The following is a 27,000-nucleotide window of genomic DNA, read 5'->3' on the forward strand; positions in this document are numbered from 1 at the left end:
GAATATCCTCTGTCTCAATGTGGATTTTCCGGTGCTCTGCCCGACTCATCTTGCAGGAGAATGTGCGATCACATATATCACAAGGGAAATTGTCATCGCGGTGGGTGCCCATGTGCTCTGCCAGCTGCGAGGGCCCTGTGAAGCTGAGCGGGCACTTGGAGCAACGGTGTTGACGGCTCTTTCCATGAGTATGCTTGTGTTTGCGTAAGGCAAAGAGTGAGACAAAACCTCTGCCACATATTTGACACTGATACTCAGACTTGTGGCTCCGAAGGTGCTGTTGCAGTTGCCCTGCCTGGAAAAAACATTTGCCACATTCTGCACACTCATGAGGTTTTTCACCGAGGTGACAGCGTTGGTGATCCTCAAGGCTTTCTGATGTGGTGAACGTTTTCCCACAGACATGGCATGGGAAGTAGTCTGCAGAGTCAGAGTCATTGTCCTCATTAGCATCATTTTCATCTTCATCATTACCTCCTCCATCCACATCAACTTCCATGTCAAATTCCTCTTGCACGGCTGTCTCCTTTTCCTTCACGTGGATAACAACATCCATGTTCTTATGGGTTTGATGCTTCATCCTAATATGTTTAACAAGTGAACTTCTGATTGAATAGTTCTTGTTACAGACATGGCATGTATGAATTAGTTCTTTTGAATGAGCTTGGCTTTGATGGTTTTCTAAAGATTGACTGGTCCAAAACCTTTGTTGACACTCTTTGCAGACAAATGGTCTATTTGAGTCATGACAAGTTCTATGGATGTCAAGGTCAGAAGGGCAGGGAAAAGTCTGTGGACATTGTGGGCAAGAAAAGGTCTTCTCATTCCAGTGGCCTCTCATATGCCTTGCTAGGTCTGAAGGATTAGCAAACGTCTTACCACAAGGCTGGCAGAATTTCTTTTTCTTTCTAGCTCATCGCGCCCATGGTCCTCTAAATGGCTGATGAGCAGAAGCCCATCTGTGAAACTTCTATCACATTCTGAGCACTGGTACTTGTTGCCTGGGACTTGTTGACCACTATTTATTCTATCATTGGAAGATCTTCCTTGGCCTTGATTTCCAGAGGCATTCTGTAGTGTTAAATCCTTCATGTCATCTTTGCAGGAGAAATTAGTCTGCAAAACCCCAGTGCCTGTTGTTTTGTAACCTTGGTTGAAGACTAGGACAGTCTCTTTAAGAGTAGGATCCATCTCTGAAGTAATTACAGAGTCAGTGTTAACTTCTTGATTCGTGACCTTTACAAGTCTACATTTCCTTACATGTGTCCGACATAAGTTTTTGTTCCAAAAGCCTTTATTGCATTTCTTGCAGTTGAATGGGTACTCTCCTAAATGTGTACGCATGTGTCTGGCAAATCCACCCTTATTTCCAAAGTTCATGTTGCACTGTGGACACTTAATGGGTTTGTTCATATCATTATTCCGATCACTGTCTTGATCAAGCATGAGATTATCACTATTCTGCCGAGTGTCACCATATCCTTCATCCAAAGACTCCTCTTTTATGTTCTCCATAGTAGACAGATGCTCCTGTAGAGGTGAAGCCTGATTTGTTGGAGCGTCTCTATGTGTGTTGAGAAAGTGTTGCTGGAGCTGAGAGAACAACAAGAAGCGGGCACTGCAATTAGCGCAGGAGAACCCTTTTGGTGGACTGCCAGCAGTGGACTCAGTTCGACTACGGGCAGGTGATTTACACTTGACAACACATGTCAGTTGATGGTTCTCGAGTTCATCTTGCGAAAATACGTCGCCACATCTGTCACAAAGCACTCTGTCAAGAGGTTCCCCTTTGCACCTGTTCAAATGGCGCTGCAGGTAGTCCCTACGGATAAATCTCTCACCACAATTAGAACATCCAAAAGGTTTCTCCCCTGTATGCAAGCGGGTGTGCACCTTCAATTGCTCACCACTTTTGAAAAGGCGAGGGCAAAAAGTACATTTGAATTTGCGTTTGTCTTCATATTGCAGCTGGATCCTCTCTAGAAGTCGGTTTGTCTCTCTTGATGGTGGGCTTGTAACATTTAGCTTTTCTGAATGCTTTGTTTTTGCATAAGTTCTTCGACATCCACCAATGTTTATATGTCTCTTAAGCGATTTTTCATGAGTAAATGAACTGACGGTTCTTATAGCATGTGACATGGCAATATGTCGGGCCATAATGCTGTGAGTGGGGAAGCTCTTTGAACATATGCTGCAGTCAAACCCTTGTTGCTTTCCTGAAAGGGTAATGTTCAGGTTATTTTGCCAGCCCATTCCAACATCTGCCAGACTAATTTTGGCAATGCGAACCTCTAAACGTTGTCTTTTCCCTTTGCAGCGACTCTGGTGCAGTTTTAGATGATCATGTCTGGAGAAACAGCTGTCACAGGCCTTACAGCGATATGGCTTTACCTCTGTGTGCGTTAGGATGTGCCGCCTTAAGTTTCGGGATTTCATGAAGATTTTTGTGCAGATATTGCACTTATATTCACCAAGGCTGGCGCTTGGTGGCTTTTGCCGATTAACACCATCACAGAAAGCTTCATGCTGTAAGCATCGTGACTGGATTCCATAGCTGTGACCACAGTGCATGCATGGATATGATCTTTCTCCAGTGTGTGACCCAATATGTCTCAGGAGAAAACTTCTGTACTTGAACTTGCTTGGACAGTGGGGGCATTTGTGCTGCAACTTTTCCCTGCTACTGGTCCCAATTTCTATGGTGTTGTTTTGCAAGGGCTTGGCAGAGTTGCAAGTCTTCTCATGGAAATTCCGATTATCACTCCTTGTAAAGTACTTTCCACAATTCCTGCAAGGATGGATGTTTGAGTTGCCAGAAAAGCTGGTGTTTTTTTGCAAGGGCTTTACAGAGTGGCAAATCCTCTCATGGACATCTCGATTATAATCCCTTGAAAACTTCCTCCCACAATTCCTACAAGGATGCCAGACAGTGTTCACTGGCTCTATAGATTTTATGTTTGAGCCATTGCAAAGTCTTTCATGTAACTTGCGCCTTTGTCTGTAACATTTACCACATTTTGGACAGGGGGTTACTGTATTTTGCATGTGGCCATTGTGGTGCAGTAATAAACGGGGCAATTTTTCAAATTCCCGAGGACAATATGAACATTTGTATACTTTCCTTATTCTTGTCACCAAAGGTTTTAATGAGACTTCTTCACTTTCTTTAATAGTGGGCAGTTCTTGCTTGCTTTGTGGACCTGGACACTTTTCTTGGTGCAACTGGAGATACTCTTTTCGACAAAAAGATTCTCCACAACTCTGACAAGAAAATGGTTTCTCCCCTGTATGAATGCGTATATGGCGTACCAAAGATGTGCGGGAAGAGAAGAGGCGTTTACAAAACGGACACTGATTTGAAGAGGACTCCGATACATGGATTAGGCAATGACTACTCAGTTCTGTGCCACTGTGAAAGACCTCTGGGCATAGGGGGCACCCCAACTTTTCTTCCTCTTCCTGCTCTTTGAGTGGTGGCAAAGACTCAAGCGGCTCAAGTTTTGAGGGTGCCTCTGTTTTTTTCTCTTTGAGTGGCTGCTCTTGCTGAAGTTTGTGATGTGATGCCATATGTCGAAGAAGATACACTGGGTACTGGAACTGCGATGGGCAGTCTGGGCACTGAAGCATGCCCTTTTTGATGTGAGATTGCCTGTGTTGAATCAAGTCCCCAATGGTAGGAAGTATCTTCTTGCAAACAGTACACTGTATCCTTCGCTGGTGCACTTTTTTGTGAGCGACAAGATGAATTTCTTTCCCAAAACGTTTCCCACATTCCAGACAGCGATATGGTTTGTCACCCATGTGCATACTACAGATGTGTTTCTTCAGGGAATATGAAGTGTTGAACCATTTTCCACAGAAGAGACAGGAAAAGGGCTGGCTGCTGACTTCACTGGAGAGTGGACCGTCTTTGGGGTCCTCAATACTAGCCTTGGACTTGTTAGACATAGGAACTAGGCTTGAATACCTGAACTTGATATTTTTTCCAGTGTTTTCAAACAACTTATGTTTCCTCATGTGTCTGTACTTTCCAGAAGAATAAGCAAAAACGGCCGGACAGTAGTTGCATTTGAGACCCGGCTCATTTCGATTCAGCTCCGTTTTCAGTGGCGGCTTTTGTGTTTCTTTCTGGGCCATGTTTTCTTGGCGTTCAGCTTTGGTCCTTGAAGTCTCATTGTGTATATATTCCTTGAGGCACACCAGTCGTATGTGTCTATATCGGTTTGATGCATTACTAAAGGTTGTGGTGCAGAAAGGGCATCGAAATTTCATTTCAACTTTCCCCGAGCTTCCCTGTGTAAAGTCTTTAATGCACTGCTCACGCAAATGGCGGGACCGGTTGTAGGAAAATTTGAAAAGGCGTGGGCAAAGAGGGCACTTGAATTTCTCATTCGTCTCAGCTCCTTTGCATCTTTTCTTGTGCCTGCTAAAATTGCTTGAATAATTGAATGTCATCAGGCAGTTCTGACACTTATATGACCTGTATGTGTTCTGACACTTAGGCCGAACGTTATATGACCTAGTTTTTGTATGGTGTACATTGTATCCGTGCTTGTAGAGTTTTGCACTGCTTGCAAAGCGTTTCCCACAAAGACGACAAACATGCTCCTTGCAAATGTCCACTAGCTTCACAAAACAATCTGGAAGATTGGCATAGGGGCTGTCTGGTGGGAGGACATATGGATGTACAGTTCCCTTTTTGTAAATGCTCAGACGTGGGGTTGTTTGAATCTGTTTAACAGGAACTTGTGAACTTCGACGCCGGCATTTCTTCTCAAGTAAATGTCTGTTCAGGCTACGGCATTGTGAAAAGTTAGAGCCACACCTATGACACGTGTGTTCAGTTCTACCAGAGTGGCTCTGCACATGCTTGTTGTAGTCACACAGTCTGTAAAATGTCTGTGTGCAGTATCTACACTTGTGAAAAGGATGCCCGGTTGATTTTCTCTTCTGGGGTTTCATATTAGAAGAGAGTTGTGCATTTTCATCAATAATACCACACTGATGTTTCTTGGCTAGTGAATCACACGTCAAGTAAGTACCACAGGTCTGACAGAAATTGAATTTGTTCTCAGAGTGGTTACAATGGTGGTGCTCAATTAGATCGTCTATACTTTGTGTAGCCTGTTGGCATGCTGCACACTGATAAGCCCCACCTGTGTCATTTTTTAGTTTGAAGTTCCTGAGCAGTACAATAGGGTGCATGCTTTTCTTCATATGCAATGAGGATTTCAACGGAGCTGCTTGGTACTCAAAATCCCTCTCGTCTTCAATGTTATCAATAGTTGAATCTCCTCCCTCCTGGTTCAACCCAGTTGAATCAATAGACCCGGTCTCCCCCCCTTCCAGATTGCCCTCGGTGTCACGCATACAATCTTCTCTTGACAATGGTTCACAGTAGCATTCACTTAGCACTGGGGGTTCTTGCTCATCATCTGCCGTGAATACTTTACGAATTGTCTCTCTTGTGTTTTCAAGACCAGCTCTCACAAGGTCTGGTGGCTCGATATGGCGCATTAGGTTCCGTTGGGATGCCTGGTCCTCTTCCAAACAAGACGATACATTTGACTCATCCATAGGTCTTAGCCACTCATTTTCAATACAGGACTTTTGTTCAATTCCAAAGTTGTTCAGACCTAAACAACGCTCCAAAAAATCAAAGCTACTGTGATCCTCTTTCCCTCCACTTGCACGAATGGAATCACTCGCACTTTCCTCATAGGTTGAGTTTGTACTTTGAGTGCCACTACCAACGATCTCCTGAAATCTAGTTTTCAATGATTGATTTTCAGGAAATTCCAAACAAGACTCAAATGTTTGATTGCTACCCCCTAGGCCTAATCCACAAATGACAGAGGAACTTTTGCAATTTTCTTGACCAGCAACCTTTAAAGAGTCATTATCCTTAACTGAATCCTGATATTCAAAGGCACAGGTATTATCATTCAGCTTGTTATCAGAATCTTGAGCGTTGGATGCATTGATACCCTGCGAGTCCATAGTTCCTTGGGATAATGAATGCCCCTCTTTCTCTTTAAAGCTCTCTCTTACAATGGTTCCTTCATTTTGGCCCTCTAGGCTGCTTACATTTGAGTACCGATCATCTTCCTCCATGCAACCCTCTTCTGCATTCTGTGCTTCATCATCCAGTTCCTCATTTTTCTCATTCACTGAGGCAGTCTGGCTTTCTTCGGCACCCAAGGAAGAATCTGTGTGTTGACCATCTTGCTCCATGCAAGTCTCCTCATCTTTCCCATGTGGTTCTCCATCCAGATGATCCTTTTCTCCCGCGTCCTCTGAAACAGATAGGCTTTCTGGAGCACCGGAGGTCTCTGAGTACTTATTCTCTCGCATCATGAATGTCTCCTTTTCCTTCTCTGGTGGTTCATCTTGATCCTCTTCTACCTCACTCTCTGAAGTAGACATGCTTTCTGGGAAACCTGTGTTGGTCTCTGGGCTCTTCCATGCACATTCATTTCCCTTCTTGTAATCTGCAACTGGTGGAGTATCATTTGAACCATGTTTTAACATTTCACAAGAAGGCCCTGTCCTATCAACATCAGACTCTGAGCAGCTACTAACATCTGAGTAGTCCTCCGGAATGGAAGGGTTCAATAAGTCACATTCTTGTTTAAGATCATGGGGGTTTAGGTCTGCACCTGAAGTTGAGAGGCAATTACTTGAACTGGCTGCTCTAGCTGGGGTAAAGAAGCTGTTGCTTGTGTGGTTAAACTGACCTTCATGATGTACTGGTTGACCCTCATCTTGCCAAATGACGTCATCATAGTATTTCTGTTGTACAAAATCAGAACTAGTATTGGAATTTGAGAAAAAGTTTGAACTCAAGTTCAAGTCCGAGGAAATGTTCTCTGGCGAAACCACGGTGTTGGAAAGGTCATTATGCTCAATGAGGCTTTCAAGGTGGTGCGCCAAACTATCTTCAGAATCCAAAGGCACATTCAAAGTCCTTGAATCCGACGACAATGGTGGAAGGTTACGAAAACAAGTATTAAATCCTTGAGCCATACTCGACCTCCACAGGGGACCTGGGACCACTGTTTTCCAACACCCAATCCTGAAAAATAATAAATATACATGACAGATAGTGTCCAATATTCAATGATACCACATTCAGTTAATTAAAATACCTTGGTAGAAGTGGGTATTGGTGATCAAATGTTAGCTGTGCAAGGAGAGTACACCATATCAAATTAAGACAAATGTCTACATTTGTTAGGCTACATTTCTTGTCACATTTGTCTCTGCATGCAAAACAATTAGACCAAATACTCACCACCTGCTTTAGCATGTGTGCATGGGGTCCAGGTTGATGTGGGTAACGCTACATTTACCCATGAAGCTAGAAAATAAAAAGGTAATCAAATTTAATCTTCTAAATATTTTATGTTTATAGAAAATAACACCAAGTCACTACATTTAACAATTTCTGAATGGGCTAATGTCATTGGAACAGAGCTTGCAGAGGTGCATGAGTTAAAATACAAAAGGATTTCAAATTCAAACTCCTCTTGCTCAGTACAGGAATTGCTTTGAATAGTGGGACAAGTGGTGGCTGCAAAAGGATTGTCCTGATGTTTATTTGCCCACAGTTTGCAGTCATTTTCCTTGGTGGAGGTAGGATAGTCAATTTAGAAGAATTTGTGGAGCCCTGTACCCAAGCTGTACTTTGCCTACCTGAGTATGCATCCACCATAGTTATTGGGACTGTGCTGGAAAGAACAATATGAAAATAAAATATCTAAGCCAGCGCAGTACAGTCTTGGTTGGCACGGTAGAGAAAGGGGTGTTAGACTACACCGTCATAGCTGATAGATCCCTCTAGTAAAGACTAGGAGCAGTAGTAAGACAGCAATGTCCAGAAACAACCCAAAAGCTACAGTGCATTCAGAAAATATTCAGACCTCCTCCCCGTTCCCACATTTTGTTACGTTACAGCCTTATTCTAAAATGGATTAAATAATTTCCCCTTAAAATCTACACACAATACCCCATAATGACAAAGCCAAAACAGGTTGAGTCAATTTTGCAAATGTAAAAAATTAAAATAAACAGAAAATACCCTATTTACATAAGTAATCAGACCCTTCACTATGAGACTCAAAATTGAGCTCAGGTGCATATGTTTCCATTGAATATCCTTGTGATGTTTCTACAACTTGAATGGAGTCCACCTGTGGTAAATTTAATTAACTGGACATGATTTGGAAAGGCACACACCTGTCTATATAAAAGGCCCCAAAGTTGGACGTGCATGTCAGAGCAAAAACCAAGCCATGATGTTCAAGGAATTGTCCGTAGAGCGCCGAGACAGGATTGTAATCGAGGGACAGCAGTAAAGGTCTCCAAGAGAAGAATTAAGAATGGCTGCCGTAAAACGTTTTACGGTCCCCTAACCAAATTGTACTATTGTGTGTTTTTTCACATTATTTGTAACTTATTTTGTACATAATGTTTCTGCCACCGTCTCTTATGAACGAAAAGAGCTTCTAGATATCAGGACAGCTATTACTCACCCCGTACTGTAAGAAGCATTTTTCTTTAACGAGTCGGACATGAAGGATTTACTCCAGACACCCGACAAGGCCCTCATCCCCGTCATTCGCAGGAGAACGAGACAGAGATATCGGGGAAGTAGTTGGGGTGCCTTGTAAGGACCCGATGGCGACTGGGTAATCTGCCTTGACCACCTATTAGCCAACGTACAATCACTGGAAAATAAAATAGAACTACAATCACGTATATCCTACCAACGGGATGTTAAAAACATTCACAGAGTCGTGGCTGAACGACGACATGAATAACAAAGCTGGCCGGTTTTACGCTTTTTCGGCAGGATAGAACAACTGCCCCTGGTAAGACATGGGGTGGCGGTCTGTGTAGATTTGTAAACAACAGCTGGTGCAATAAGTCTAAGCAAGTCTCAAGGTTTTGCTCACCTATGGTAGAGTATCTTATGATAAGCTGTAGACCACATTATTTCCCAAGAGAGTTTTTCCATCTATATTCTTCGTAGCGGTCTATTTACCACCACAAACTGATGCTGGGACTTGGACCGCACTCAATGACAATACCGCCATAAGCAAACAGGAAAAACGCTCATCCATTCCACACTCATGGCGGCCGGGGACTTTAACCTCTTTGGGATATGTGGGACAGTAGCGTCCCACTTGGCCAAAAGCCAGAGACAATGCAGAGCGCCAAATTCAAATAAATTCCTATAAAAATCAAACTTTCATGGAATCACACATGTAAGACACCAAATTAAAGCTACACGTGTTGTGAATCCAGCCAACATGTCAGATTTCAAAAAGGCTTTTCGGCGAAAGCAAACAACGCTATTATCTGAGGATAGCACCTCCGTAAACAAAAGAGAGAAAACATATTTCAACCCTGCAGGCGCGACACAAAACTCAGAAATAAAAATCATGCTTTTTCCCCCCATTAAAATGCAAATCCATTTTTAACATTTTTGACATGCGTTTTTCTGGATTTTTGTTGTTGTTATTCTGTCTCGCACTGTTCAAATAAACCTACCATTAAAATGATAGACTGATAATTTCTTTGTCAGTGGGCAAACGTACAAAATCAGCAGGGGATCAAATACTCCCCCCTCCCCCTCACTGTACATACCCCAACCAGAAACCATGGATTATAGGCAACATCCACACTGAGGTAAAGGGTAGAGCTGCCGTATTCAAGGAGAGGGACTCTAACCCGGAAGCTTATAAGAAATCTCCCTATGCCCTTCGATGAACCATCAAACAGGCAAAGTGTAAATATAGGACTAAGATTTAAACGTACTACACCTGTTCCGACGCTCATTTGATGTGGCAGGGCTGGCCAACTATTAACGACTACAAGTGGAAGCACACAGTGACACAAGCCTACCAAACGAGCCAAATTACTTTATGCTCGCTTCGAGGCGAGTAAACACTGAAACATTCATGAGAGCATTAGCTCTTCCGGACGACTGTGTGATCACACTCTCCATAGCCAATGTGAGTAAGACTTAAAACAGTTCAACATTCACAAGGCCACAGAGCCAGAGGGATTACCAGGATGTGTACTGAAAGCATTCGCTGACCAACTGGCAAGCGTCTTCATTGACATGTTTAACCTCTCCCTGTTCGAGTCTGTAATACCAACATGTTTCAAGCAGACCACCATAGTCCCTGCACCCAAAAAAACTAAGGTAACTTGCCGAAATGAGTGCGGACCCGTAGCACTCACGTCCGTAGCCATGAAGTGCTTTGAAAGGCTGGTCATGGATCACATCAACACCATTATCCCAGAAACCCTAGACCCACTCGAATTTGCATACCGCAAATTGATCCACAGATGATGCAATCTCTATTGCACTCCACACTGCCCCTTCCCACCTGGACAAGAGCATCCTAGACTGGTTATATCACTGCCTGGTATGGCAACTGCTCGGCTTCCGCCGTACGGCCCAGTACATCACTGGGGCCAAGCTTCCTGCCATCCAGGACCTCTATTCCAGGCGGTGTCAGAGGAAGGCCCTAAAAATTGTCAGACTCCAGCCCCCCTCGTTATAGCCTGTTGTCTATGCTACCACACGGCAAGCGGTACCAGAGAGCCAAGTCGACATCCGAAAAGCTTCTTAACAGCTTCTACCCCAAGCCATAAGAGTCCTGAACAGCTAATCAAATGGCTTCCCGGACTATCTGCATTGCCCCGTGATAGAGTGGCCAGAGGGAAGCCATTCCTCTGTGAAAGGCAAATGACAGCCCGCTTAGTTCGCCAAAAGGCACCTAAAGGTCTCTCAGACCATGAAAAATAAGATTCTCTGGTCTGATGAAACCAAGACTGAACTCTTTGGCCTGAATGTGATCAGGAGGATCCCACGAGGTATCCATCCTTTGTACACCTGAGAAAGCTTCACTCATTGCGTCAAAGTGTAATTTCCAGTCACAACTTGCAGACGTGTTGTGTTTTACGTGCTGCTGTGTGTTTTGTTGCTAACCTTACTTTGCTACCTGACAACTTCACAGTTTTACTTACCGTTTCAATTTTCCCCTGCTCTACTTTTTTTTCCCATTCAACTTTTTTCACTCCGAACGCTTTATCTGGACGTGGTTTGTCAGGATCTACACCAGCCAAAGCTAAGTAGTAATATTAACTTGATGCCTTCTAAATGCAGTCGCTGTACTATTAATATACAGGAGAACGATTGCCTTACAGTGAGGATAGCTGTGCTGCAAACCCACTTTCAGACGCAATCGTTAGGCACGGGTCATTTCAGTGAAGGAAAGGATGAAACAGCATCTGTACCACCAATAAGTACATATAGTAGCATAAATCCCCTCGCACAGACCCCGCAGCCGGACAGCTTTCTCATGGCTTCTGGAGGGAAATACTGTAGGAATGCTCAACCGGTGTCACTCATTCAGCTGACAGAAACATTCAACCGGTTCTCCCCATTAAGCAGCGAGTCGGAGTCAGAGTCTGAGCCTTCTCTGGTCTCTACACCTCCCATTAAGGAGTCTGAGACGCCTCCCACCATTAGCTCTGACATATTGAAAACCCTAGTCATTGGCCACTCCATTACCTGCAGTATTAGACTTAAAACGAATCATCCAGCAATCATACACTGTTTACCAGGGGGCAGGGCTACCAAAGTGAAGGCTAATCTGAAGATGCCAGTTTTAGATTTAGCCAGCACCGAGTGTAGAGTATAGGGATATTGTTATCCACGTTGGCACCAACGATGATGTTAGGATGAAACTGTCAGAGGTCACAAAGCGCAACATATCTTCAGCTAGTAAGATGTGTCAGCATCGAGTAATTGTTTCTGGCCCCCTCCCAGTTAGGGGGAGTGATGAGCTCTACAGCAGACTCTCACAACTCAATCGAGCGGTTTAAAATCTTTCTGCCCCTCTCAAAAGATAGAATTTGTTGATATTTGGCCCGCTTTCTGGGACTCACCCACAAACAGGACCAAGCCTGACCTGTTGAGGAGTGACGGACTCCATCCTAGCTGGAGGGGTGCTCTCATCTTATCTACGAACATAGACAGGGCTCTAACTCCCCTAGCTCCACAATGAGATCGGGTTCAGGCCAGGCAGCAGGCTGTTAGCCAGGCAGCCAACCTGCCAGCTTAGTGGAATCTGCCACTAGACCAGTCAGTGTAGTCAGCTCAGCTATCCCCATTGAGACCATGTCTGTGCCTCGACCTAGGTTGGGCAAAACTAAACATGGCGGTGTTCGCCTTAGCAATCTCACTGGAATAAAGACCTCCTCCATTCCTGCCATTATTGAAAGAGATTGTGATACCTTACATGTAAAAATAGGGCTACTTAATGTTTGATCCCTCACTTCCAAGGCAGTTATAGTCACTGATCATAATCTTGATGTGATTGGCCTGACTGAAACATGGCGTAAGCCTGATGAATTTACTGTGTTAAATGAGGCCTCACCTCCTGGTTACACGAGTGACCATATCCCTGGCGCATCCCGCAAAGAGGTGTTGCTAACATTTATGATAACAAATTTCAATTTACAAAAAACAAAAACGGACGTATGTGTCTTTTGAGCTTCTAGTCATGAAATCTACACAGCCCACTCAATCACTTATAATAGCTACTGTTTACAGGCCTCCTGGGCCGTATAGTGTTCCTCACCGAGTTCCCTGAATTCCTATCGGACCTTGTAATCATGGCAGATAATATTCTAATTTTTGGTGACTAATATTCACATGGAAAAGTCCACAGACCCACTCCAAAAGGCTTTCGGTGCCATCATCGACTGAGTGGGTTTTGTCCAACATGTCTCTGGACCTACTCACTGCCACAGTCATACTCTGGACCTAGTATTGTCTAGTGGAATAAATGTTGTGGATCTTAATGTTTTTCCTCATAATCCCGGACTATCGGACCACCATTTTATTACATTTGCAATCGCAACAAATAATCTGCTCAGACCCCAAACAAAGATAATCAAAAGTCATGCTATAAATTCTTGGTCAACCCAAAGATTCCTAGATGCCCTTCCAGACTCCCTCCGCCTACCCAAGGACATCAGAGTACAAAAATCAGTTAAACACTGGAATTGTAGGATGTGCAGAAGATGAATGTGCAAGTAGAGATACTGGGGTGCAAAGGAGCAAGATAAATAAATAAATACAGTATGGGGATGAGGTAGATTGGATGGGCTATTTACAGATGAGCTATGTACAGGTGCAGTGATATGTGAGCTGCTCTGACAGCTGGTGCTTAAAGCTAGTGGGGGAGGTAAGAATCTCCAGCTTCAGAGATTTTCGCAGTTCGTTCCAGTCATTGGCAGCAGAGAGCTGGAAGGATTGGCTTGGGAAGAATTGGCTTGGGGGTGACCACTCACAGATAATATCTTTGCAGTTTTGGAAACGTCTGTGTGTTTTCTTTCCAAAGCTGTCAATTATATGCATAGTCGAGCATCTTTTCGTGACAAAATATCTTGTTTAAAACGGGAGCGTTTTTTAAATCCAAAAATTAAAAGAGCGCCCCCTATATCGAAGAAGTTAAGATGGTGAGGAAGGCACTTTTAAAGAATAACCAGGCATCCTCTACTGACGGGATGAGGTCAATGTCATTCCAGGATACCCTGGCCAGGTCAATTAGAAAGGCTTGTTCGCAGAAGTGATTTAGGGAGCGTTTGACAGTGATGAGGGGTGGTCGTTTGACCACAGACCCATTACGGATGTAGGCAATGATCTGAGTAAATGACGGAGTAAAGGATCTGAACACTTGGATATGAAGTATCAAGGGGTCTGAATACTTTCCGGATGCACCATTAAACTCTCCTTCCTCACAATGTGTGCAGTTGTTCACTTCCCTTCACTGATAAGAAAATAAATTACTGGTATACTAGACCATGCCTCCACTAATCTAATGGGGGCACAACGCTAGCCTCTATCCCCTAGAGCTTAAGGACTTCTGAAGGTTACCGATGGGTGTAATTAATGTTTCCCTTTGATAAGCTAGGCTGCTCTTAGAACTCGGGGGTAGGTAGAGGGTTGTTTCTGGACAGGGTCATAGTCTTCTTCTTGGGTAGACTCCGTAATATGACATCAGCGGTAGTGTTTCCCAAACCTCTCCCAGCTATTCCCCTTATCTGGTCTATTCCAGTACTAGCTGACCAGATTCAACTAATCAAGGGCTTGATGATTAGTTGACCAGTTGTGCTACTGGCATTGATCAAAGTGTTAGGTAGATAAAATAGCCTTAGTGAAATGTTTGAAAGTAGGGCTACTCGAAGCTGGGTTTGGAAAACACTACCCTGACACACAATGACAATTTACATTTGTAACTCAACTTCCATCAGGTGAGAATTAAATGTAGATCTTTGTGCTACCTTGTTTATGGACTCCAGTCACCGATGTCAGGCTGTTCTCTCTGCTACTGCACGGCAAGCGGTACCAGAGCGCCAAGTCACTTTACCCCGACCAACATGTATAAATTACCTTAACTAACCTGTTCCGCCTTTATATAGCCTCGTTGTTCTTTGTTTAGTAAATATTTTAACTATATTTTCTTAGCGGCATTGTTGGTTAAGGGCTCGTAAGTAAGCATTTCATGCTAAGGCCTACACCTATTGTATTTGGCGCATATGAGTAAGTAAAATTTTACTTGACTTGTCAAAAGTGTTTGCTGTTGATCGTGCTATTTTATTGAATAAGTTGTCCTTGATTGGGCTTGTGATGTCTGCTCTCGGTTTCATGATTTTTTCAGTGATAACCCCATCAATAAAGATGGCCCGAGTTAACAAGAGATTTGAGGAGTGGTTAAAAAAAAAGAAGAGTTTTAATAACTCCAACCTAAGTGTATGTAAACTTCAGACTTCAACTCTATACAGGCCGTCAGTAAATACACCCAACATTTTCTTTATTAAACAAAATACTATAGCCGGTTATATGCAACTTTCTGCAACAAACTAATCGCTCTCAAACAAAGTTGTGCACTTGCTCTCATGCACTCTTGGGGCGTCTGCCAGACGGAACTGCAATATGCAATCTGAAACTGAACCCTACCTTGAGGCATGCATAGGCTGCATTCCAAACACGTAAAAGACACACCCCCTCCCCTCAAATTAAGTGACGTACCATGATGACGTACCATGGCGTATTTTACATTTACATTTAAGTAATTTAGCAGACGCTCTTATCCAGAGCGACTTACAAATTGGTGCATTCACCTTATGACATCCAGTGGGACAGTCACTTAACAATAGTGCATCTAAAACTTAGGGGGGGGGTGGGGTGAGAGGGATTACTTAACCTATCCTAGGTATTCCTTAAAGAGGTGGGGTTTCAGGTGTCTCCGGAAGGTGGTGATTGACTCCGCTGTCCTGGCGTCGTGAGGGAGTTTGTTCCACCATTGGGGGGGCCAGGGCAGCGAACAGTTTTGACTGGGCTGAGCGGGAGCTGTACTTCCTCAGTGGTAGGGAGGCGAGCAGGCCAGAGGTGGATGAACGCAGTGCCCTTGTTTGGGTGTAGGGCCTGATCAGAGCCTGGAGGTACTGAGGTGCCGTTCCCCTCACAGCTCCGTAGGCAAGCACCATGGTCTTGTAGCGGATGCGAGCTTCAACTGGAAGCCAGTGGAGAGAACGGAGGAGCGGGGTGACGTGAGAGAACTTGGGAAGGTTGAACACCAGACGGGCTGCGGCGTTCTGGATGAGTTGAAGGGGTTTAATGGCACAGGCAGGGAGCCCAGCCAACAGCGAGTTGCAGTAATCCAGACGGGAGATGACAAGTGCCTGGATTAGGACCTGCGCCGCTTCCTGTGTGAGGCAGGGTCGTACTCTGCGGATGTTGTAGAGCATGAACCTACAGGAACGGGCCACCGCCTTGATGTTAGTTGAGAACGACAGGGTGTTGTCCAGGATCACGCCAAGGTTCTTGGCGCTCTGGGAGGAGGACACAATGGAGTTGTCGACCGTGATGGCGAGATCATGGAACGGGCAGTCCTTCCCCGGGAGGAAGAGCAGCTCCGTCTTGCCGAGGTTCAGCTTGAGGTGGTGATCCGTCATCCACACTGATATGTCTGCCAGACATGCAGAGATGCGATTCGCCACCTGGTCATCAGAAGGGGGAAAGGAGAAGATTAATTGTGTGTCATCTGCATAGCAATGATAAGAGAGACCATGTGAGGTTATGACAGAGCCAAGTGACTTGGTGTATAGCGAGAATAGGAGAGGGCCAAGAACAGAGCCCTGGGGGACACCAGTGGTGAGAGCGCGTGGTGAGGAGACAGATTCTCGCCACGCCACCTGGTAGGAGCGACCTGTCAGGTAGGACGCAATCCAAGCGTGGGCCGCGCCGGAGATGCCCAACTCGGAGAGGGTGGAGAGGAGGATCTGATGGTTCACAGTATCGAAGGCAGCCGATAGATCTAGAAGGATGAGAGCAGAGGAGAGAGAGTTAGCTTTAGCAGTGCGGAGCGCCTCCGTGATACAGAGGAGAGCAGTCTCAGTTGAATGACTAGTCTTGAAACCTGACTGATTTGGATCAAGAAGGTCATTCAGAGAGAGATAGCGGGAGAGCTGGCCAAGGACGGCACGTTCAAGAGTTTTGGAGAGAAAAGAAAGAAGGGATACTGGTCTGTAATTGTTGACATCGGAGGGATCGAGTGTAGGTTTTTTCAGAAGGGGTGCAACTCTCGCTCTCTTGAAGGCGGAAGGGACGTAGCCAACGGTCAGGGATGAGTTGATGAGCGAGGTGAGGTAAGGGAGAAGGTCTCCGGAAATGGTCTGGAGAAGACAAGAGGGGAAAGGGTCAAGCGGGCAGGTTGTTGGGCGGCCGGCCGTCACAAGACGCGAGATTTCATCTGGAGAGAGAGGGGAGAAAGAGGTCAGAGCACAGGGTAGGGCAGTGTGAGCAGAACCAGCGGTGTCGTTTGACTTAGCAAACGAGGATCGGATGTCGTCGACCTTCTTTTCAAAATGGTTGACGAAGTCATCTGCAGAGAGGGAGGAGGGGGGGGGGGGGAGGATTCAGGAGGGAGGAGAAGGTGGCAAAGAGCTTCCTAGGGTTAGAGGCAGATGCTTGGAATTTAGCGTGGTAGAAAGTGGCTTTAGCAGCAGAGACAGAGGAGGAAAATGTAGAGAGGAGGGAGTGAAAGGATGCCAGGTCCGCAGGGAGGCGAGTTTTCCTCCATTTCCGCTCGGCTGCCCGGAGCCCTGTTCTGTGAGCTCGCAATGAGTCATCGAGCCACGGAGCGGGAGGGGAGGACCGAGCCGGCCTGGAGGATAATGTATGATGAGTTGACACTTGCAGGGCTAGGGAAAAATGAAGGAATTTTAAATGGATCGCCCATGCCCGGAAATGTGTCACTATTTCGTCCCACGGTTGTTTAAGTCATGATGGTACCACCGATAGCGGTTGTGTGTGCTTTATATGCGCTACAGTCAATTATGACTGTATTTCATATCTTTGCTAGAAGACGAGGCATCCGCTGACAACGAATGCAAGCCATCCGACAATATCAGGTAAAAGGAAAATTACAAATGTACAAGTGTGATGTTACATCATACAACTTTCCCTGACATATCCGAAAGCTAACCAAACAAAAACATTACTTTCATGATGTTCGTGCCGTCATGTACATTAGTAGCACAATTTGTAACTTACTTACATTCGTTTTTACTTAAACCAATATCAATATAAAGAAACCAACATACAAGTGTAAGGTTTTGGCAGACTTTTCTTAGATGTACAAATATTGCAGATCGAATTATGAGGCGTTTCAGGCCCGGAGTGAACAGAATTGTACATTTGCAAACTCGATCACAAATGAGGGCTGAGGGGATTACGTTGCCAACTTCCCTTGCTTGGCTAATTGTTTGGACCGATGCTAAAGATGGCCGTATCGGTGCATAAACATTAGACACGTTGGAAATCACAAATTCAACAATGAGTGTTTTGGAAGGAATCAGTGGCTAACTGCAAGCATTGCAAAGCAATCACCAACCTGCTATTCAGTGGTGTGGGTGTATGGTCCAAGTTTAAGTGTCTCTTTTCCAAGCTTAAAATGATAAACATTCAACGTTGGTCATGTTGTCAATCCAGCATGACTTCTGCCACGTTCAAAACAACTGGAAATTCGGAACTGGGAAATCTCAGACTTCAGTGAGTTCAAGACAACTGGAAACTCTATAAAAAAAATAGCTCAGACTGGGAAAATACGTTTGAACGGTCATTCAACTCCGAATGCCAAATCGGGAAGTCGGGCCTATTTATAGAGCTCTGACCTGAAGATCACTGACATCTTCTTGATTCAACCTGGTTTGTTTCCGAGTTCCCAGTTGTCTTGAATGGCCCATAAATCCAGAGATCGCCAGATTTTGATGACAAAATGTCCCGCGAAGGACCGCTGTGCCACCTTCCTGTTCACGTGAGCACAGGACAAGTTGAGCCCAAAAATGTATTGTATGTTGCTGCATAAATTATGTAACATGCCAGGGAGATATGTATACTGTAGCTAAGAAAGTAATTAGAGATTAACCGATTAATCGGAAAGGCCGATTTCAAGTTTTCATAACAATCGGAAATCAGTATTTTTGGACAACGATTTGGCCGATTTTTTTACACCTTTATTTAACTAGGCAAGTCAGTTAAGAACAGTGGGTTAACTGGTCTAGGAACAGTGGGTTAACTGCCTCGTTCAGGGGCAGAACGACAGATTTTTACCTTGTCAGCTCGGGGGATTCAATTTTGCAACCTTACTGTTAACTAGTCCTACGCTCTAACCACCTGATTACATTGCACTCCAAGAGGAGCCTGCCTGTTCTGCGAATGCAGTAGTAAGCCAAGGTAAGTTGCTAGCTAGCATTAAACTTATCTTATGAAAAACAATCAATCATAATCATTAGTTAACTACACATGGTTGACGATATTACTAATTTATATAGCGTGTCCTGCATTTCATATAATCGATGCGGTGCCATTCGTGAAAACGAATGTCGTTGCTCCAACGTGTACCTAACCATAAACACCAATGCCTTACTTAAAATCAAGTATACTTTTTTAAACCTGAATATTTAGCTAACAGAAATCCAGGTTAGCAGGCAATATTAACCAAGTGAAATTGTCACTTCTCTTGCGTTCACTGCAAGCAGAGTCAGGGTATATGCAACAGTTTGGGCCGCCTGGCTCTTTGCGAACTAATTTGCCAGAATTTTACGTAATTATGACATAACATTGAAGGTTGTGCAATGTAACAGGAATATTTAGACTCATGGATGCCACCCGTTAAATAAAATACAGAACGGAATAAAAGTTTTGTTTTCGAGGTGATAGTTTCCGGATTTGACGAAGGCTCGTATTTCTGTGTGTTTATTATGGTTAAGTCTATGATTTGATATTTGATAGAGCAGTCTGACTGAGAGGTGGTAGGCAGCAGCAGGCTCGTAATAGTCAAAGGTATATGGTTTAGAGAGAAAATAGTTGACATGTTATAATTCCTGTAATAACTTGCAGCTGAACTTGAAAGGGGTTCCTTCGTAATTTTACCGTTCATGTCTTCCATAGAGAATGTCTTGATCTACTTCAAATATGGTCTGTTTTTTGTGATGGCTTAAACCGCCCCAGCGTTTTGATACCCGTGTAAATCTCACCAGGATAAGGTCATGTTTGTCAAGATATTTGCATAAATCCACACTACAAAAAAAAAAGATCTTCGCTTATATTTAGCAAATATTGATCAGAGTTACCTTGTCCTATGGATATCTACACAGTTATAAAATTGGCAAGGTGGTGTAAGCCTACACGAAACACAGACCTTATTTTAAGTAAATCTAAAAATATCCTATGGAGTAAATTAATGAAGGAACCGCTTTTCAGATTTTGCTAGAAGGGGTCATGGGAATTATGACTCGCACTTTGGTAGTCAATTCTTACCATTCCCATTATTAAAATAAGATTTCCTGCATATAGAAATTAGAGTTTGTTTTCAACATTCATTACAGATAACTTAAACTATTTTTATTCAAACAGTTGAGAGTATTTGTCTCCTAAGCAGACTCTTCAGTATCATTGTCACTTCAGAGCTCTGTGTGTGTTTACAGATGGCAGAGAAAAGCAGAGCACCACTGTGGGACTATTACATGGAGTTGGCATCAGGGAAAGCAAGGTGTCTTACTTGTGATAAAGATGTACGCATGGGGTCAGTAACGGCTAAATAAAAAAATACCACAGACCTGTGGAATCACCTTAAAGAACAACCATCCAAAAGCCCATAAGAAAGCAATGATGAAAAAAGCAAACGCAAATTCTTCACAAGGAAAAAGTGATACAGACACATCGCAGGCTACAATCTTACAACTTTTTAATAAGCAACCAAAATGGCAGGACAAAGATCCAAGGGCCAAGAAGATGGATGTAGCAATTATTGAGATGATTGACACTGACATCCAGCCATTCACAGTGGTGTCTCACGTTGGTTTTCAGCGGCTGATTACTCTTGCTGAACTCCAGTACAGATGAAAAAATATTTAGCACAGAAATGCAAGATAAAACACATGAAAGAGTTGTGATGAAAGTGAAGAATCTGGTGGAACCAGTCAACGCTCCACACATGGCATTCACAACTGACTGCTGGTCAGGCACTACAGAGTCCCTGATGAGCCTTACTGGACATTTCATTGACAATGTTTGGACAAGAAAGCAGGTTGTGCTGAATTTCAAGACTATGAATGGATCACACACAGGAAACTACACCAGAGAGATGTTTTTGACCATGTTGGAATACTGGGAAATCCACACAAAACGTGTAGTGCTGGTCCTCAGGGACAGTGGGGCAAACATGGTGAAAGGTATGAGACTGGCAGAGCTTCCAGACTTCAGCTGCAGTGCACACACCCTACAGCTTGTAATCAATGATGGCCTATCCAGTCAGAGCTGTGCTAGACATTATTGCCATGTTGAAGAGCTGTACTGGCAAAACAAAGGCTGAGGGCCATTCAGGAAGAGCTTGGCCTTCCCAAACACATGATCAACAAGCAGTTCAAACTCGCTGGAACTCAACACTACACATGTTGCAGAGGATGTTTGAACAGAGGCGTGCATTGAATCTGTATGCAGGTGAATACGGACACATCAGCAGTTTGTCTGCTGCACAATGGGACATTAACCTAATTGAGACTCTGGCACCTATGGAGGAGGTGACACTGGAAATGAGCCACTCCAACTCTACAGCAGCATGCATCATCCCCAGTGTGTCGGTGCTGAAGCTGATGCTACAGCAGAAGGGTTCTTCTACTCAAGGCATCAACACTTTATGGAAGACCATGTTGGACAGTCTGACAAGGACGTTCTCCAAGGCCGAGGAGACAAAGTGCCTGGTGCTGGCAACTGTCCTGGATCCACATTACAAGAGCTATGCCTTCACCTCAGGGACAGCACTAGAGAAAACAAAAGAGTGGCTGAAGGAGGAGCATGACCTACTAAGGAAACCAAATCCCAGAGCCACAGAAGATGGGGCGAGTGAAGAGGAGGACCCAGATCCAGGTGCAAAAGAGCAGAGTCCAGGTAGATCAGCCACCCAGTCTGGTGGACAGCCTCTACACTAGAATCTTTTGAAGCCAAGAGGGCAGGGCTGAAGTCCAGTGCAGTGCAGTTTTGAAATTGAGTTGGAGCGTTACCTCAGAGCCCGTCATTGACAGAAAGAGCGGCTTGCCTTTGGAGTGGTGGAAGCAGAATGAGGACAGACTTCAATCACTCGCTCCACTGGCAAAGAAGTTTCTCTGTCCCCCACCTTCTTCAGTCCCAAGCGAGAGTGTTCAGTGAGGTGGAGATCATTTATGATAAGTGGAGGAGCAGACTGACAGGGGACCATGCAGACAAGCTCTGCTTTCTGCACTACAACCTAAAACTTGAAGACCCATGAAAGCTGGTGGTTCTTTTTAACATATGTTCTCATGTTATGAGACTAACTTGATTTTATTTATGTATTACATTAAGTTAAAATAAGTGTTCATTGTTCACTCAGTATTGTTGAAATTGTCATTATTACAAAAATGTGTGTATATAAAAGATTTTTTTTTTTTTAATTGGCTGATTAATCGGTATCTGCTTTTGGTCCTCCAATAATTGGTATCGGCGTTGAAAAATCATAATCGATCGACCTCTAAAAGGAATACTAAGTGTATGTTGTGTAGTAAGCTGTTAGTAGCCCAGGGGCGTCACCCTAATAATTTGGTTTTATTCACCACTCTTAATTCCACCTACTGTTCTGACTTGGTGGTGCACATGTAGCCTATAGCCTGTTTTAGAGAAAAGTCACCATTGAATATTGTAAGTTTCCATTGTCTGCTTATAACCCCCTTTATTTATCATGTAGTTCTGACTTGGTGTACAGGGAGAACACTGTAAGAAAGGTCCATGGTCTGAATTCTGAAGCTATACATTTCAAAGTGCTGAACAAATAGTTACATTGACTACATCCGTCCTAGCTCGCACATTGTCTTAAAATCGCAATTACGGATTGCCTCTTATCCGCTTGTTGTCCCCTTATGCCATGGTTTGTACATCTGTTGTCAATAGAAAAGCAAGTCAGCCATATTAGCAGTTTTTTTTAAAGGCAGTAAATTAGGCTGAATTATCTGTTTCGCTGCCAGACAAGGCTCCGCTGATAGTCAGGTGTTGCAGTGGTACGGTGTTGGGACAGCTTTCTGTAGGCCCTAACAGTGTGTGGGAACCGTTTGTCACCGTTATAGTGCAATGTATTGTTTACTGTTTACTCATGCATTGATTTACATGCTAAATTCGCCACTGCGTACAAGATGGAAGTCCACTGGGTGAACGAGCAAGACAAAAGATGTAAGTGCCTTTGAACAGGGTATGGTAGTAGGAGCCAGACGCACCGGTTTGAGTTGGTCAAGAACGGCAACGCTGCTGGGTTTTTCACGCACAACACTCTCCCGTGTGTATCAATTATGGTTTTACCACCCAAAGGACATCCAGCCAACTCAAATCAAAGTTTATTTGTCACGTGAGCTGAATACAACAGGTGTAGGTAGACCTTACAGTGAAATGCTTACTTACAGGCTCTAACCAATAGTGTAAAAAGGTATTAGGTAGACAATAGGTAGGTAAAGAAATTAAACAGTAAAAAGACAGGTTATATACAGTAGCGAGGCTACATACAGACACCGGTTAGTCAGGCTGATTGAGATAGTCTGTGCATGTAGATATAGTTAAAGTGACTATACATATATGATGAACAGAGAGTAGCAGTTGCGTAAAAGAGGGGTTGGATGGTGGGAAACAATGCAGATAGCCCGGTTAGCCAATGTGCGGGAGCACTGGTTGGTCAACGCAATTGAGGTAGTATGTACATGAATGTATAGGTAAAGTGACTATGCATATGACAAACAGAGAGTATCAGCAGCGTAAAAAGATGGGTTGGGGGGTGGCACACAATGCAAATAGTCCGGGTAGCCATTTGATTACCTGTTCAGGAGTCTTATGGCTTGGGGTTAAAAACGGTTGAAAAGCCTTTTTGTCCTAGACTTGGCACTCCGGTACCGCGTGCCATCATGCAGTAGTAGAGAGAAGAGTCTATGACTGGGGTGGCTGGGGTCTTTGACAATTTTTTACCCAATAGGCTCAGACTTGTTTCCATCTACGCAGGTTGGCACCAATGTCCCACTGGGCCATGGCACCGACGTATCTACTCTGACATGGATCAGAGTGTATACGCCTGGTATAACATCAAGGTGTATACAACTAGTTTAACACGGATGTTGAAGCAGAAAAGCAGCATGACCGTATCTGCACTATTTATCAAGCGAGTTAAGCTGCATACTCAGAAACACAATTTTATAATGGCAGGAGTGTTTGATTTCCTTACATTAACATCATAACATCAATAATGTAACTAGGTGTAGTAACAGGGTAGTATCTAGGCCTACCCTGTATGTGACAACAAAAATACGTTCCCGCTTTCTACATGCAGAAATAAGATATCATTTGGCTAGAATCAGTTGAGGTTGTCTACTGCCAAAAATAAATGGAATTTACTACAATAATCCCAGTGTAGCAGCATTTCCATTACACATCAACCTACATGGGTTGCAAGTTCAACATGTACCCATGAATATCTCTACTTCCCAAACATTGAGGAAACGTGAAACTTGATCTAAGTAAATTGATTGAGCTATTATCTGGTTAACAGTACAAGGAATAAGGAATTGAGTGCCGGTTAACATAAACTATGCACGATATTATGCATTTAACTACCTCGCTAGTTACAGGTCACGTCAATGTGCCATCCAGGGGTGTCTTCAATTACGTCTTACAACTTCAACAGTTTACCGTTTAAGAACCAAAAGGAACGGTGAGGGCCCAACTGAAGTTGAAAAATGTTGAGTTGGAGTGAACGGTTTCAAACGGTTTGCAACAGAATCGGCGTAATTAATATACCCCAGGTAGGTTTGTATTGAATTGCTAATGTACTTTTACTAGCAACTACAATAACGTTAGACCTTACCTACTGCCACTGGGCACACACTAGTTAAATCAACGTTGTTTCCACGTAATTTCGGTGAAATTACAGTAAAATTACGTTCAACCAACGTGGAATGTACGCTGAATTGACGTATGGTCTATGCCCAGTGGGTAGGGGTGAAGCCCCAGCCAGGTCGTCAGAAAGCAGAATGTCTGAAGAAGCATGCATTTAACTAACCACTCAACCCAAATAACTCGAAATAATGTTTTCCTGACAGTGGAAAGGGTGTCATCCCTTGCAATGCTTAAAATGTGCTTATGTTCGCTTGGCAATTATCATCTACTGCCTCTGGGCAGGCTAGCTAACTAGCTACTACCACATAAACTACAATGGTTCTAATCTAGAACTCAATTCAGAACCGCACTCACCAGGCAACGCAGTTTTGCGTACCGCCGTCCTGACTCCTGTTGTTATCTACGGTCCCACGATGCTTTAGGTTACTAACTAGCTAGACATTTCCGTGAACATATTGATAATTTGGTCGTTTTTCAGAAATATATATTTTTCTTGTTTTTCTCTTTATCGAATCACACAATGTGCCCGAACCCCGGGAACATTTATGACTCTATGCTATTAGAACCAATGAAAAGGAAGGAGAACCTTGCAAGTACCCGCCCTGCACGTTCTATGGCTGCGCAGTACAGCTTCTGCGCACATCCTGCCGCGTGCATCAAGTCTTCTGTGTGATCACTATGCGCGCAGGACGACGGCTGCTACTGCGGCGAGTGCCATGACTCCGTTCGCTTAAAAGCAGGCGACGACTCTGCTGTCCTGTGTTGCTCTGCCCACTTATGTTGTTATTAAGAACCAATGTGTAATCCCACCTCAATTTCAGAGCAGCCCTTAGGTTGATCTACATAGCAGAACAACAACCAGCAGTTTCCCTGCTTTAGGTCTGCCCTGGATTGCTTCTGCCTAGTTGCCACCATCTTGGTTGCAAGAATCAAGAAGGACTGGAGACAAAATGGTGGCTTTGTTTTTTTAATGGGCTCCAGCAACGGCACCACTTTAAATCATACCAGTGAAGTGAAATACCAAAATTACATGCCATGTCCTAGTAAGGACAGTATTTCAAGCATATAGTAAAATGTGTACAAAAAAGAAAGGGAAACCACTCATGTCCTCTGAGCAAGCCTGGGCCACATGTAAGAGCCTTACCATAGACCAGTTACTGCTATTCACTGTCTTTTGGGGTATGTTTATTCCAAAACCAACTGCAAATCCTTGATATTTAACCAAGCAATAGGTTGGAATGGTGCTATTGATAAGATAACGTCTACATTAAGGGTTGAGAACATCATGGCTTGTCAAGGACCTGTACACACCACTCTTTAACCAACAACTAAGCTACCCCTAATGTAAAGCATTCTTCTGTCAAATCAATCCAGTTAAGAACTAAGCCTATTGGGTTTGGTAAATAAAACTAGACTATCTTCCTAAGATACAAATTGAGGGCCAATATATGGCATAAACAATAGGAATTGTGTAATACTATATGTAACGCCAATGAAATGATAGCCAGTGGTATGACCAGAGATAGTTTGAACTGTATGGTTCTGCAAACCAATATGCCATTTACAGGTGATTTAAGAGGAAACAAATCTTGAGTCAATCTATCCTTAGAAGCTGGTTTGACAAGGCCACAAAGTGGACATATTCAAGAACAAGGCGAGATCTGTAAGAGGTTCAATGATGAATGTGTCTATTGGACAAATAACGCAAGGCAGGTTAAAACGGGAGGAGCCGATGTGTTCAATGCAAGTAACAAATGCACTTTTCATACTAATCATAGAATGCACAGTGCATCACGTCACCAGTAGGTGGCAAACGTGCTGCAGAACTGCTATCCACATTTGTTTTTTTGCTCTAACCCGGAGGTCAGCATGTCCCTTGGGTATGGACATCATGAGGGACAATGACACAAATAAATGTAACATCAGTAAAAAATTAAAAAAATACAGGCCTACAAGCAAACTGTCACCATCATATGGATGAAACCGCTTGATTGAATTTGGGTACAGTAAGTTAAAGTGGGTGCATCCATGATGATCAGCGTAGCTTCTTGGAATGAAGTGTGCTTTTGACTGATCATGTGGAGAAAACCAACTCTTTCTTGACTCACTACCAATTGATTATCGGTGTAAAGACAGGTCTCAAAGTTCATACAAGCTAACCAATGATTGTAGAAAAGTAAATAAGGTTACTCAGCCTTGAGATCCATACCCTTAAAACAAATGTCTCTGTAAGTCTCCCATTGGCGTTAATGAATGATTTACATGAAAGTCTAATTTGTGGATTTAGCAAATGGGGGTGTGTGAAACTCACTCCTCAGCTTGAACTATCCCCACTTGCGCCAGTGAATAGTTAGCTTTTTGCATGGCGCCAACTGGTAAGACACTTCAGGAGGGCAGTCACGTGGGATAACAAGGCAGGTATCCTGGGTTTGAGCCTCGTGTGAGCCAAATCAGGAGAAAGTGGT

The 27,000-nt window shown here is 43.8% G+C and overlaps 1 protein-coding gene and 1 pseudogene across 1 annotated transcript; one reads left to right on the forward strand and one right to left on the reverse strand.

The window, feature by feature from the left end:
- Positions 1–702: 702 nt before the first annotated feature.
- Positions 703–25,301, reverse strand: znf1035 (zinc finger protein 1035). Its single transcript, XM_046315019.1, has 3 exons — positions 24,890–25,301; positions 7,295–7,360; positions 703–7,075 (listed from the first exon to the last, which is right to left on the reverse strand). The coding sequence occupies exon 3, from the start codon at positions 7,024–7,026 to the stop codon at positions 850–852; it is 6,177 nt and encodes a 2,058-aa protein (XP_046170975.1). The 5' UTR covers positions 7,027–7,075; positions 7,295–7,360; positions 24,890–25,301; the 3' UTR covers positions 703–849.
- On the forward strand, positions 20,264–21,582 carry LOC124005978 (annotated as a pseudogene).
- Positions 25,302–27,000: the final 1,699 nt, after the last annotated feature.

This window comes from Oncorhynchus gorbuscha, linkage group LG19, assembly GCF_021184085.1.
Source record: "Oncorhynchus gorbuscha isolate QuinsamMale2020 ecotype Even-year linkage group LG19, OgorEven_v1.0, whole genome shotgun sequence".
Lineage (NCBI taxonomy): Eukaryota > Metazoa > Chordata > Actinopteri > Salmoniformes > Salmonidae > Oncorhynchus > Oncorhynchus gorbuscha.